Raw genomic sequence first — 15867 nt, forward strand, 5'->3', positions numbered from 1 at the left:
AGTCACTAAAACCAAGAAAAAGAGGTCAAGAAAAACAGACATGTATGACAGAAACTTCAGAACATAAGGCATCTATATTTAAAATATGAAGTATCCTGGCCTAGCGGTCATAAAAATTCTAGCACGATTATTGTTCTTAAGACTCAGAAATCAACCAATCAAAATACTGGATAGTTAGGTACTACGAGTACTGAGTAAAGTTTTATGACCAAGGGCCATGGTCTCTAGGTACTACGAGTACTGAGTAAAGTTTTATGACCAAGAGCCATGGTCTCTAGGTACTACGAGTACTGAGTAAAGTTTTATGACCAAGAGCCATGGTCTCTAGGTACTACGAGTACTGAGTAAAGTTTTATGACCAAGGGCCATGGTCTCTAGGTACTACGAGTACTGAGTAAAGTTTTATGACCAAGGGCCATGGTCTCTAGGTACTACGAGTACTGAGTAAAGTTTTATGACCAAGGGCCATGGTCTCTAGGTACTATGAGTACTGAGTAAAGTTTTATGACCAAGGGCCATGGTCTCTAGGTACTACGAGTACTGAGTAAAGTTTTATGACCAAGGGCCATGGTCTCATCCTTCAGAAATAGAAAGCTTTATACAAACAGTTTACACCATCACTGTCGTCAGATTAGCATCTCTATGTCTCCCATTTTGCGACATTTGTACCAGGCGAGACAATTACATTACATTAAATTATGTTGACAAAAGTTAACATTCTTTATCTATCATTTAAAGCACTCTTTTGTGCTCATGAAGAATAATTTTCTCGTGTGAAAAAGTCAAGGAAATATTCTATATTGATATAAGATATATCCAGGTATGTAAGTTATTATAGATATAAATGATAAACAACCTCAATTGTTTAAAATACTATGAATACTTCCCTGATAATTTTTTTTATATGACATCAGTTAAAATTTGTATAATGAGGGAAACAAATAAACATTTCAGAAAGATATTTTAAAGATAGTAGAGCATGATGTGGATTAAGGATAAACTGAAAATCATTTTCAGTTTTCATGTACATTATTTTCAAACCTTTAAAAGTTTTTAATAATTAATTGAAAATAATTTGATGAAAAAGCTAATATATCCCATATCTCCCCAAGGACAAGATCAAAGTACTACATCTTTAAAATTATGGTTATCTATTTCTTATTTTCCTTAATCCTACTTTCAAACCAGAATGTATCCACTGAGGCCCCAGAGTAATGACAGAAGGATGGTAACAATATATTATTATTATCCATATCTCTGATGTGTTGGGTACAATAACTGTTCTGACAATGTTTCAGGCAACTATGTCAGACTTACATCAGATACACTGCTGATTTATCCATAAAAGATATTGAATTCAGTTTAATTTTTTCTTCTGTGCCAGGATAACATCATTTAATTATGTAAAAAGGCAGGATAGAAAAATATTTAAATAAACAGCAGCACTAGCAGCACAGGATACACCACTATATGGATATTGAAATTGTTGCAAGAATAAAATGAAACATTGTAGAAGGCATTATATCAGAAGTAAGTTACATGACCTTGCAGAAAAACCTGCAGGAGGATAATATCCTTTATGTATAAAAAAAGTCACCTTAAATTTGAATGGTGAAGTCCCATATAAACTCTTGAAAGACAAATTAGAATTTTTTTTTACAAAATGGAAAGTAGCTTACTTTTTCCTATCCCATTAATTGTTTTAAGATTAAAGTCCAATATAAAATCTGGAATGACAAATCAGAAGATTTTCTTCATAGAAAGTAGATCTTACTTTTACTTATCCCATTAATCGTGTCAAGCTTAAATGAAATCAATTGGAGCATACTCAATTAAGGGTAATGTAATTACCATAAAAGTACTGCTATTCGTGGAAAAAATTGTGGTTTTTCAACCTAGACACAATTAGCTTTTTTCTAATTAATATTTTAGTATAAAACTTACCTATGTTCCTATGTTACAATAGATTATTTACTACAGTACATCCAAATATTGTTTGTGATTGTCTTATTATTGCAAACAAATGCATTGGCATCAGCATTGGATCAATAGTTAATCACATTTCATATTTTGATTGCTTTATTTGTGTGCATTTTTTCTAAAATTGCAATAATCAGTCTTGATTTCTTTTTCTGCTGATAAGCAATCACAGGAACAAACATGTCAAATCCATGCAATAATTTCTAAATTTATATTAGGGTTATTTATTTAAACTTACTTATATATATTATTCATTTCTTCTTTCTGTCGAGATCTTGGACAACATTTATAATTTTCCACAGCACACCAGAAATGTAAATTTTCATGACTATATTCTTTTTGTAAATATTCATCAAATTCACATTGTCCACGAGGGTCATTAATTAGTTCATAAAAACTTATAGCCCATTTCCTCATTCTGGAATCGGTAGGAATGTGAACACTGTTTTGAAAAAAAAAGTAAATACATTATCATACAAAACATTTAACACTTTACATTAGCTGTAAAAATTAATGTTACTGGGAATTCATATATTTGCATGGATTGAGGAAAAATTGTGTATTTTCTGTGGATATATGATTTTGTCGTTTGCCAAGGTTTGCATACAAGCCTATAGAAAATTCACACTTCATTGAACATTTAAATTCATGAACCACATTTACCCACGAAATCTCCCACTAATAACAAAGAATCCACAGTAACTAGGAATATTTTTTTAGATCTTATGTAAGCAAACCGTATGTATTTACTGAATTCAGTAAGATTGCATACCTTACTGTAAGTCCCATGATCCCAGAAATGTATTTTTCCATAAAAATTCAGTATTTTCAACCGCTAACCCAATGTGTGGGTTCACAACCCAACTACAGTTTTTATTTTTCAGGTAGACTCTCCATACCAGCGCTCGATAATAAGAAAGGATTTTTCCTCATTTCAAGTGTATGCTTTCTTAGCAGTGGTTTGTATCATACAATTTTAAAAAAAAATGAGTAACAACACAAGTGCTAATTTTTTCTATACGGGTAAGTCTAAAGTACATTGTTTGTTTGAATTGAATACTAGTTTAATTATATAATAATCACTGACCAACCTAATGACTGGTAATGCATCACAATTTTGATGGTAACCAAGAAGTAAATAAAACACAAAAATCTGCCTCAGTGACAAGTTTCATTAGTTAAAAACAGACAGACAAATCTTGTTACAGAGCATTGGTAGGGTAGTCTAATGTAATTTTTGGTTTCCAACCAAGAATATGGAAATTTTTTTCACACTATTCCTGTCATTTTGAGAAAGTTGGGTTTTTGTTTTCAAACTGTTTTTATCAGAAATTACCTTTTTATGATTAAATCTGTGTTTATATTGAACAGATTGAAGATATATAATTGATATTGAATAAATTTAACACCATATGCAGTTTTGTGAGTTGATACATGTATTTTCGTTTCCTTAGAAGATATTTTTTTCTTCAGGTAAATTAATTAATGAGTGATGGACTTCTCTTAGAAGAAATTTAAAGGTCTCCGTGAATAAACTACACAGAGAACAGTAGCTGTTGTATTTATTCAATGGGACAAGTGAACTGACAAGTTCAAATTGACAGGTAATATGCAAATGATTCTGTGAAAAAGTTTCATTTCTTTCGCAATAATTATTGAGTATTGACATGTGTCAATACTTGTATATTTTGGATATCTAATACTGTAAATTCAAAAATTTTGTTATTTTTTTTTTATAATTGCAAAAATTTTGTGATGTTTTTATAATTGCAAAATTTTTGTGATGTTTTTATAATTGCAAAAATTTTGTGTTTTTATAATTGCATAAATTTTGTGACGTTTTTATAATTGCAAGAATTGTGACAGAATCTAAAATTTTCATAGCATTATTAGTATGTAGTATTTCATGAAATCCCAATCATAAATCTCAAATTTTTGTCCATTGTTAAACAACTGCCAAAATAAATGCATGCAAATAATTTGTGAATTCAAAGTAGATGGCATGGAAGGTCAGAAATTAAATGATTTAAACTGTTATATTTTGAGATGGTTTCTTACTCTGGAGAATTGATTTCCCACAACATAGTTTCATCAGACATCCAAGGATTTGATGGTTGGGTTGCTGAAACATCCATGAAAGGATCAAATTCTTTATACTGTTCCCATCGTAATTTGTACCTGAAATTAACCAGCCATTCAGATCAATGTGGTATTAACTCCACAACATTTGGTTTACAAAAGGATATATTTAGATGTGACATCTCATACTTAATTGAATGGTAATTTACAATTATTGTACAATTAATTTAATATTAATACACACAGCTGATAAATAAATAAATCTTGTAAATTGTTTGTTTCATTCTTTTTATATAAAAATAAGGAGATGTTGTATAATTGGCAATGAGATAACTCTCCACCAGAGACCAAATGACATAGTAGTTAACGACTATAGGTCACCGTTGATTTTAAATATGCTGCTCCAAAATATTGATACATCATCAGCTTTCCAGAATTTTGGATCTGAACAAATTGAAACTGTGTTTCAAAGACAAAAAAGTCTTCATTGTCATAATTACAACAGTTTGATCTTAGCTTAAGTCATAGGTGTACTATAAATAGTACCAGTCAACTGCTACTTCGTTAAATGTTGGTAATTATAAATTACATTAATTTTTGATTAATTAAATATTCAGAACAAACAAGATTGTTGTGCTAAGCATAACCAAAATTGAAATTCAAAATATTGACCAACAGGAAGTTTATGTCTGACAGATTTGAAAAGTGCTTACACTATACCATCCATAAACGTCAAACTGTTGACTAAATATGAAGTCATTCCGTGCAGTGATACCTTAAAAAGTGGAATAGAAATGTTTGTTGGACTGACAGATAGAAGTACAAGATGAATGCACTCCAAGAGTGGGAGTAAAATTTAGAAGAAATTCAAAACATAGCCGCAAAAAATCTGCCAACCTAACCATACTTTTTTGTAGTTACCCTCATCCTGAATTAGAAATGGTAGGTCTTTCATTTTTCCATGTCTGGTAATTCAAGAAATATCTAGATAACTTTCTGTTAGAATGATAGTAAATTACACGGTTAGCTCCTCTCAAGTTTTTATTTCTAGTGCATTTCAACCAAATCATTTCTTGAAATACCAGAACAAGAAAAGGAAACCAATGTTATATTCGTGCAACATTATACATTTTGAACTTAAATTAATGTAAACTTGAGCAGGTTTATGTTTGCCATGTTTTCACTACTGCCTGATTCTTAGGCAGATTGGAACTTAAATACATCTTGAAAAATATCTTTTGTTGAACAAATACTTACGACTCAAACACCATAGAAAACTTCATTCTAGGTCGTCCAAATGATTTCTTTAAGAATGCAATCTGTAAATACACAAATCATTAACTATATGTTCAGACATTTTCATGCTATCTTTTTTTTTCAAATTTTGTATTGTTTAAATTTCATTGAAAAATATCATGTTACATTTTGCAAAGATTATTTTCAAGTTGACATTGCAAAAATTGCAATGATAATAATGTCTGAAAAAAAATCATTTCCAATAATGTTTACAGGTCATCTGAAAGTTAACTTTAGATTACTGGATGGTTATAAAAGTTGTACATTATCTGTAACATTCCTCCATTTTGTTGTATCTTTTTTTTCAATTGCACCTAAACATATTTTCCGCGGCATTTTAAATATCACAAAAGCTATAAAACATAAATTTGACATTAATTTTTTTGATTTTTATCTGTGTAGGAATAGTAGATCGCCTGTCTTGTATAAATCATTTTAAAATTGATATGCATTGGTTTTAAACATGTCAAATTAATCCTTAGCAGAATTGATCTGGTTTCAAATTTGATATACCAAAAGACAAACCTCTTTACGCAAAGCTTCCTTTGTCTTCTTTCTTGCTATGATTTGTTGTGGTAGGAAATTTTTCTTTGGTCCCTCTTCTAAATTTTTCACACATCCAGGCTAAAAAAAAATGTCTCTGATGTTTGAATTGTGTTATGTTAAATTACTTGTCAAGGAATCTTTTTGCAAGAAGCATCTAGAATAAAATGCATATGTTATCCTACATTTTTATCTACGATTAAGGGTATCCATTCCCATGATAAAATAAGCCATATTTAGCCAACTTTGCAATTTTCCCAACTTTGTTGATGTGTTCATAAAAATATCAATGTGTGACAAATTCACCATGATTCATTTCTGTGTTTTTTTTCTATACGGTATGTGAAAATGATTTGATTTACAGTATATCCAACAACCTGTAGTTAGAACAGGTTATAACATTAGTTATAAGCTTGGTACAATAACCTGTAGTTAGAACAGGTTATACCATTTGTTTTAAGCTTGGTACAACAACCTGTAGTTAGAACAGGTTAAAGCATTTGTTTTAAGCTTGGTACAACAACCTATAGTTAGAACAGGTTATAACATTTGTTTTAAGCTTGGTACAACAACCTGTAGTTAGAACAGGTTATAACATTTGTTTTAAGCTTGGTACAACAACCTGTATTTAGAACAGGTTATAACATTTGTTATAAGCTTGGTACAACAACCTGTAGTTAGTACAGGTTATTACATTTGTCATAATCTTGGTAAAACAACCTGTAGTTAGAACATGTTATAACATTTGTTTTAAGCTTGGTACAACAACCTTTAGTTAGAACAGGTTATAACATTTGCTTTAAGCTTGGTACAACAACCTGTAGTTAGAACAGGTTATAACATTTGTTATAAACTTGGTACAACAACCTGTAGTTAGAACAGGTTATAACATTTGTTATAAGCTTGGTACAACAACCTGTAGTTAGAACAGGTTATAACATTTGTTTTAAGCTTTGTACAACAACCTGAAGTAAGAACAGGTAATAACATTTGTTATAAGCTTTGTACAACAACCTGTAGTTAGAACAGGTTATAACATTTGTTATAAGCTTTGTACAACAACCGGCAGTTAGAACAGGTTATAACATTTGTTTTAAGCTTGGTACAACAACCTGTAGTTAGAACAGGTTATAACATTTGTTATAAGCTTGGTACAACAACCTGTAGTTAGAACAGGTTATAACATTTGTTTTAAGCTTGGTACAACAACCTGAAAAAAGAACAGATTATAACTTTGTTATAATATAAAAAAGAAGATGTGGTATGATTGCCAATGAGACAACTCTCCACAAGAGACAAAATGACACAGAAATTAACAACTATAGGTCACTGTACGGCCTTCAACAATGAGCAAAGCCCATACCGCACAGTCAGCTATATATAAAAGGCCCTGAAATGACAATGTAAAACAATTCAAACGAGAAAACTAACGGCCTAATTTATGCATATATAAGCTTGGTACAACAACCTGCAGTTAGAACAGGTTATAACATTTGTTTTAAGCTTTGTACAACAACCTTCAGTTAGAACAGGTTATTACATTTGTTATAAGCTTGGTACAACAACCTATAGTTAGAACAGGTTATTACATTTGTTATAAGCTTGGTACAACAACCTTCAGTTAGAACAGGTTATAACATTTGTTATAAGCTTGGTACAACAACCTTCAGTTAGAACAGGTTATTAAATTTTTTATAAGCTTGATACAACAACCTTCAGTTAGAACAGGTTATTACATTTGTTATAAGCTCGGTACAACAACCTATAGTTAGAACAGGTTATAACATTTGTTTTAAGCTTGGTACAACAACCTGTAGTTAGAACAGGTTATAACATTTGTTTTAAGCTTGGTACAGGCACTTTTCAAATACATGAGCTAAGTAGACATTCCACTTGAAGAACGCAAAGTAAACTATTCAATCCTTCTAAGAAGCTATTTCTTAAATGGAAGCAAGCCTTTTTTTCTCCAGGTCTCCATTGTTTCAAATCCTGAAAACTGATTTATGTTTAAAGTCTTTTGTTCTTGTAATTTGCTTGTAATATTTGCAAGTGATTATAAGATAACAAATAATAAATTGACCAATCCATTGCTATTTGGAGATTTTTTTTTTGGAAAAATGTTTCAGCAAATGACTCTTTATATTCATTTTGGAAGAAACCTATAGTTTTCATATTCCTAAGAATTATATATGATTTTATCTACTAATAAAATGCTTCGCTGGGGCGCAGCTTGATACAACCGCAGAGGTCGAACCCTGAACAGTTGGGGCAAGTATGGACACAACATTCAAGCTTGATACAGCTCTGAATTTGGATTGTTATTAAATATTTGACACAGCATAGGTTTCTGACACAGAAAGAATGTGGTCTAAGAACTTGAATTTTTTTAATTTACCTATTATGGTTCAATGTCCAAAATCAAAATACATGGTTAGGGGACGACCATTTGATATTCTGGGGGGGCCAGGAGGATTTGTTGTGGATCGGTTATTTATTTTTGTAAACTAAGAGGACAGATTATCTATTTTCTGCACTATTGAAGCAAGATTTTTCATTTTCATTAAAGCAAGGGACTGATTATTTATTTTCACAACTATATTTATAATATTCGAAAACATACAATTTTTAAATTATTTGTTTATTATAAATAATTCATGTATAGTCAAGTCATTATGTACCATTTAATCAGAATTAATTATTATCCTCTGCAGAAATGAATCTTTTTATATCCCCCAATGCATATACATGTATTGCATACATACACAGTATTAAAGTTTGGTTGAAACTAAGGCTCTTCTAAAAGTATTGGCAAACATGTTTCGCCGAGCGGAGCGAGGCAAAATTTTTTTTGAAGGGTTTTTGAACCGCTGAAGGCCCAAGAAGCTATAGAACAAATGATGCAAAATCATGCCTTCTGGGTGTTCCCCAGACCCTTTCTTAAACTGAAAATGCAAGTTCTGTTTTAATAATTTTATGACAATATTTTGGTCTCAAAGCAAAATCACGTTATAGATTCAGTGTAAGACTTAAGTTTCTAGGAACAACATCAAAAGACAAATATGCATGATATTAAAAGCAAAAATGTAATTCACATAGTTAAGTCTGTGGCTGCTGTGTTTTTTTAAACTCATGATCAAGTTAATAATAAAATTACTAAATTACAAAATGAATGCAACACTAACAGAATACAGAAGGGCAATCAATGAACAAAAGACAAATAAATAAGAAATATTGATCCTGAAAAATCAGGAGCTAGGTCTGAGGGAGAACAGAACTTGCTTCTTGCAAGGCACTCACGGTGAACACAATTTGATATGGAGACAAGCGTTTGGTTTTGAAATTTCCTACATGAGGCATTTGTCTCAATGTAGTTACGGCCCTGATTTAATAAAAGTGAGGTAAGTGTTCCTGAGACAATTAACCTCAAGTTAAATGAAACCAATTTTCTGACATTTCAAGTATATTTAAATAATATTTATACTTTTATTATTAAAAGATATGGGAAGTGTTTCCCGATTTTTTTTTTTGGAAAAAAGATTAATTTATGAAGAATCTGGTGCCATCTCATACTTTCGATTAGACCTGCTGAGTTATTTATTTTCAATACATTGCAAGTCAGGTCATTTATTTTCAAACTACCACAGAACAAACCATTTATTTTTGTAATTATCAAGGCTGAGTTATTTATTTTCAAAATCCTCCTGGCCCCCCTCAGAATATCAAATGGTCGTCCCCTTAGATTCAGCATATCAAAGAACCCCATATTTTCAATTTTTGTTGAAATCAAACAAAGTTTAATTTTGGACCCCAACTTGGACAAACTTGAAAACTGGGCGGCCCCATAATCAAAAATCTAAACACATGTTTAGATTCAGCATATCAAAGAACCCCAATAATTCAATTTTTGCTAAAATCAAACTAAGTTTAATTTTGGACCCTTTGGACCTTAATGTAGACCAATTTAAAAAACGGGACTTAAAATTAAAAATCTAAATACACAGTTAGATTTGGAATATCAAAGAACCCCAATAATTCAATTTTTGATGAAATCAAACAAAGTTTAATTTTGGACCCTTTTGACATCAATATGAACCAATTTGATAGCGGGGCCCACAAATAAAAAATCTAAATTCATGGTTAGATTCAGCATATCAAAGAACCCCATATATTCAATTTTTGTTGAAATCAAAAAAAGTTTAATTTTGGACCCCAACTTGGACCAACTTGAAAACTGGGCCCATAATCAAAAATCTAAACACATGTTTAGATTTAGCATATCAAAGAACCCTAAGAATTCAATTTTTGTTAAAATCAAACTAAGTTTAATTTTGGACCCTTTGGACCTCAATGAAGACCAATTTTAAAAAATGGGACCCAAATTAAAAATCTAAAAACACAGTTAGATTTGGCATATCAAAGAACCCCAATAATTCAATTTTTGATGAAATCAAACAAAGTTTAATTTTAGACCCTTTTGACCTCAATATGAACCAATTTGATAGCGGGGCCCACAAATAAAAAATCTAAATACATGGTTAGATTCAGCATATCAAAGAACCTCATATATTCAATTTTTGTTGAAATCAAACAAAGTTTAATTTTGGACCCCAATTTGGACAAACTTGAAAACTGGGCCCATAATCAAAAATCTAAATACATGTTTAGATTCAGCATATCAAAGAACCCCATATATTCAATTTTTGTTGAAATCAAACAAAGTTTAAATACTGGACCCTATCTTGGACCAACTTGAAAACAGGGCCCATAATCAAAAATCTAAACACATGTTTAGATTTAGCATATCAAAGAACCCCAAGAATTCAATTTTTGTTAAAATCAAACTAAGTTTAATTTTGGACCCTTTGGACCTCAATGAAGACCAATTTTAAAAAATGGGACCCAAATTAAAAATCTAAAAACACAGTTAGATTTGGCATATCAAAGAACCCCAATAATTCAATTTTTGATGAAATCAAACAAAGTTTAATTTTAGACCCTTTTGACCTCAATATGAACCAATTTGATAGCGGGGCCCACAAATAAAAAATCTAAATACATGTTTAGATTCAGCATATCAAAGAACCTCATATATTCAATTTTTGTTGAAATCAAACAAAGTTTAATTTTGGACCCCAATTTGGACCAACTTGAAAACTGGGCCCATAATCAAAAATCTAAATACATGTTTAGATTCAGCATATCAAAGAACCCCATATATTCAATTTTTGTTGAAATCAAACAAAGTTTAATTTTAGACCCTTTTGACCTCAATATGAACCAATTTGATAGCGGGGCCCACAAATAAAAAATCTAAATACATGGTTAGATTCAGCATATCAAAGAACCTCATATATTCAATTTTTGTTGAAATCAAACAAAGTTTAATTTTGGACCCCAATTTGGACAAACTTGAAAACTGGGCCCATAATCAAAAATCTAAATACATGTTTAGATTCAGCATATCAAAGAACCCCATATATTCAATTTTTGTTGAAATCAAACAAAGTTTAAATACTGGACCCTATCTTGGACCAACTTGAAAACTGGGCCCATAATCAAAAATCTAAACACATGTTTAGATTCAGCATATCAAAGAACCCCAAGAATTCAATTTTTGTTAAAATCAAACTAAGTTTAATTTTGGACCCTTTGGACCTTAATGTAGACCAATTTATAAAACAGGACCCAAAATTAAAAATCTAAATACACGGTTAGATTTGGAATATCAAAGAACCCCAATAATTCAATTTTAGATGAAATCAAACAAAGTTTAATTTTGGACCCTTTTGACCTCAATATGAACCAATTTGATAACGGGGTCCACAAATAAAAAATCTAAATACTTGGTTAGATTCAGCATATCAAAGAACCCCATATATTCAATTTTTGTTGAAATCAAACAAAGTTTAATTTTGGACCCCAATTTGGACCAACTTGAAAACTGGGCCAAAAATCAAAAATCTAAATACATGTTTAGATTCAGCATATCAAAGAACCTCATGTATTCAATTTTTGCTAAAATCAAACAAAGTTTAATTTTGGACCCTTTGGACCTTAATGTAGACCAATTTGAAAACTGGACCCAAAATTAAAAATCTAAATACACTGTTAGATTCGGCATAACAAATAAATAAATGTGATCAAAGATTTTACAAATCTAATGCGCCATACTGTGCAATTAAAGATTACTTCTTGAAATTTTTCAATATTTGAAATTTGAAAAAAAAATAATATTTGAGGATAATTCTTTTTACTTTCTGAAATCTGAAATGAGAAAAAATTGACCCCCCACAATTTCTTTTTATCCCCCCCCCCCTTTTTTCCCCTAAAAAATTCTTTCCCTCAAGATATGGTCATAATCTCAATTCAAATTTCCAATGGAGTTGGCAACCATAATTACCCATTTAAATTTACCATAGTGCTAACTTAATCTATTTTATAATAGAATTAAAAATATAGTGTCAAATCTTTCATATGGATTTTTTTGTAAAAAAAAAAGATGCAACATTTGCAGATATTTTTACTGGTCTTCCTTTATAAATATGTATTTCTTTAAACATAATTTAAAAGCAGTGTAAGGGAAGTAACCAAAACGTTGTATTTGGATTACCTCCCTTACACTGTTTTAAATTATCTTTATTGTTCATTAACCATTACTTTATACATAATTTAAAAGCAGTGTAAGGGAGATAATTTCAATGATGTATTTGATTTATCTCCCTTACACTGCTTTAAATTATGTTTTGTACTAAAGTATTTGTCCATTAACCAGGACAACCTTGTTTTTCCCCCTTTTTTGCCCCTAATTCCTAAACGGTTTGAGCCATAACCCCCCAAAGCAAATCCTAACCATCCCTTTGTGGTATGGAAACTTGTAGTATAATTTCAGAGAGATCCATACACCGTTCCACAGTTATTGTCTGGAAACTAGAAAATGCTTATTTTTGGCCCCTTTTTGGCCCCTTATTCCTTAACTGTTGGTACCATAACCCCCAAAATCAATCCCAACCTTCCTTTTGTGGTATTTAACCTTATGGTCAAATTTCAAAAAGATCCATTCACTTAAACTAAAGTTAGAGTTCGAAAACCAATGTGTCTTCGGACTACGACGCCGGACGACGACGACGCCAACGTCATACCAATATACGACCACAAAATTTTTTTGCGGTCGTATAAAAACTGTCTTCCTCAAATTCAAAAAAAGTAATTTTCTGAAAGATAGCTTACTGGTGGTCGATGTATTCTCCAGAATGCCCTCTCTTGTTGGTCAAATATTATCTTCTCAGTTCTCTTCTTTTTCTTTATTTCACTGAAAAATCATATTATGCAATGTATTATATGCAAGGCACAACAATTGCTATATCAATACTATAATAGAAAAGAAATGTAAATATACATGCATTAGTAAATAAAAAATCATTATTTAATTGTCAGTGATATTGTGAAAATATTTAATTATATGTGGTACCCATTGATGTGAACTTTTTGTATAAAAAAAAAACAAATTTTAATACCCAACAAAATGCATAACTCCTCTTAGTTCATTCATGAAAATAACAATAAAAAATTTTTTAAACACAAACCATACCATTTATTTTTCCACAAAAAAAGAACACCCAAAATATACTATCATTATGCACAATAAACTCTTGACACAGGGATATGTCTCGCCTGTCGGCATAAAATTCAGAAAAAGACAATCTGATGGACAGCAAAATTGCTTATTAATTCAGTCGCTGGACCATGATCTAGTGTGCAAAGCCTGAAAAGGGTCAACAAACTAATATGTACTGATAGTAATGCGACTTCATACAAAATATCATTGATCTATCAAAAGTAAATCCTATCAAACTAACTTAAGCAGAAACTTAACACTGACAAACTGAGATGTACAGACAGTAATGTAACTTTACAGAAAATATCATTGTCTATTGTAAGTAGTTCCTATCAATATAACTTAAGCAGAAAACTTAACATTGAAAATTGCTAATTAATTCAAAGTCACTGGACCATGTCCTAGGGGCAGGTCTCAAAATATACTTCAAACTGATATGTACTGATAGTAATGCAACTTTATAGAAAATATCATTGATCTATCACAAGTAGTTCCTATCAAACTAACTTAAGCAGGCATAACAAAAACTGAACACCCAAAATATACATATCAACTATCATCATTCACAAAAACTGAACACCCGAAAACATACTATCACAGTGAATGAAAACAATCTGAGTGCTTACATTTAATTCCAGTTTATATTCCACTGATGACTTATCACCAATGAAGAATTGTACAATTTGCATTATTTTTTAGCAGACTCAGATAAATATGCTCACTGTTATGCGAAATATTTTAAAAACTATACACTATAAAGTCTATGAACTACACTGGTGCACGTGAACTGAATTGATGAGACATATCTCACTCATATCAAGGGTTTAACTGAATTGATGAGACATATCTCACTCATATCAAGGGTTTAACTGAATTGATGAGACATATCTCACTCATATCAAGGTGTTAAATTGTGAAAATACCTTATAACAAGTCAATTTGTTAAAATATGATTAAAAATAGAATACTGCTGCAAAAAAGGCAAATTAAATATGTGACAAATGATTTGTTCCAAAACTTATTCTGTTCTACTGAACCAAGAAAATTTGTTAAACATTTATCTATAATTCTCAAGCATATGTCTAAAGACAGCTGTATTATTCCAGAAAAACAAGGAACAAATAACTTGTCACAAAATTCTTTTCTTCCAAGTGATTTTTATATGCTGTGTAGCCTCAAAACAATCCAAAAACACACACTGGTTAAATAGAACACTATGTTAATTTCCAGAAAGGAAAACTAATTGTTAAATCAAATGAAATGAACTAAAAAAGGATCCATCAACATATCTATTAAAAAAGTAAGAAAAACTGCATAAGTGGGCAAGTGAGATTAACTAACATTATGCACATATTCTTTTTCAGTTACATAAAAACCAACAGTCAGTCAGTATGAAGAAAACAGGAGAGGGCTAAAATGGGGGGAAAGGGATAATGATTTTCATTGCAAGCAGCACTATGTAATATAATCTTCTAAAATAAAATAGTTATCAATAGAGTTGCTGAAAGGATAGATGGTAGATATTTTTACTTCTTTCAGACATAAATAAACCTTATTTACATATGACCAATATCTTCCTGTTGGTATTCAAATATTTATGTATCAAATTGAAATTATTTCTGCTTGTTGTGAACTTATTTCCCCTAAACAAAATTAACGTCCATTTAAATAAAACTTGCAACTTTCAATTTTCAGTTTTTATTTTTTTACCTTACAAGCATCTCGAACCTACTTATTTCAGTTTAGATACTTTAATTTTAATTCAATAAATTTACATATGAGGTTAAGATCTTTGATATCTATATATTATTATCTCTCCCACCCCATACAATGGAATAATTTTAAAAAATAAACCGACTCCAATGAGATATGAAATTGGTGTTTACCTGGTGTTTGGAGTCCAAATGCATGACTTATTATATTGGATTATGGTAACAAAAAATGTGTGTTGCAATTTTTAAGCATATCAAATCTTTTTAGAATCAGGGAGAGAAATTCTATTGCTGTCAAAACTCAGTGCATACTCACTACAAACAAAACCAACTATAATAAACTGAAAATAAAATCATGCAAAGTAAGTAGTTTATAAAATACTTTATAGGTCTGAAAAAAGAATCAATTATCAGGGAAAACAAATTTCAAAAAGCATAGCCAAGAATGTTAAACAACTAAAGATGAACAAAAATTTACTTTACCTATTGCTAAATAACCATATATAATTGAGTTAAATTTGTAATTATGCAGCGAGAATGAGTGACAATTTAATATTTTAAAGATTGATGTCTTTGTCCATTTTTGGACATCTCTAAAACTGTTCTGTATCTAAACTTGTTTGTTTTTTTAAATATGTTTGC

General features: G+C 30.5%; 1 protein-coding gene across 10 annotated transcripts in view; it reads right to left on the bottom strand.

The window, feature by feature from the left end:
• LOC127708602 (regulator of G-protein signaling 6-like) overlaps positions 1 to 15867 on the bottom strand; it is an 88730-nt gene that overhangs the window by 26972 nt on the left and 45891 nt on the right. For all 10 annotated transcript variants that reach the window (XR_007985316.1, XM_052213620.1, XM_052213619.1 and 7 more), the window contains exons 7-11: positions 13126 to 13207; positions 5881 to 5979; positions 5317 to 5378; positions 4039 to 4158; positions 2219 to 2422 (exon numbers count right to left, since the gene is read on the bottom strand). Coding sequence is in view for 9 of the 10 variants with exons in the window: in XM_052213620.1 (XP_052069580.1) it covers positions 2219 to 2422; positions 4039 to 4158; positions 5317 to 5378; positions 5881 to 5979; positions 13126 to 13207 (567 nt within the window). In the remaining variant the exon portion in view is untranslated. The remainder of the gene's footprint in view (positions 1 to 2218; positions 2423 to 4038; positions 4159 to 5316; positions 5379 to 5880; positions 5980 to 13125; positions 13208 to 15867) is intronic.

Source organism: Mytilus californianus, unplaced genomic scaffold, assembly GCF_021869535.1.
Source record: "Mytilus californianus isolate M0D057914Y unplaced genomic scaffold, xbMytCali1.0.p SCAF_7, whole genome shotgun sequence".
NCBI classification, from domain to species: domain Eukaryota; kingdom Metazoa; phylum Mollusca; class Bivalvia; order Mytilida; family Mytilidae; genus Mytilus; species Mytilus californianus.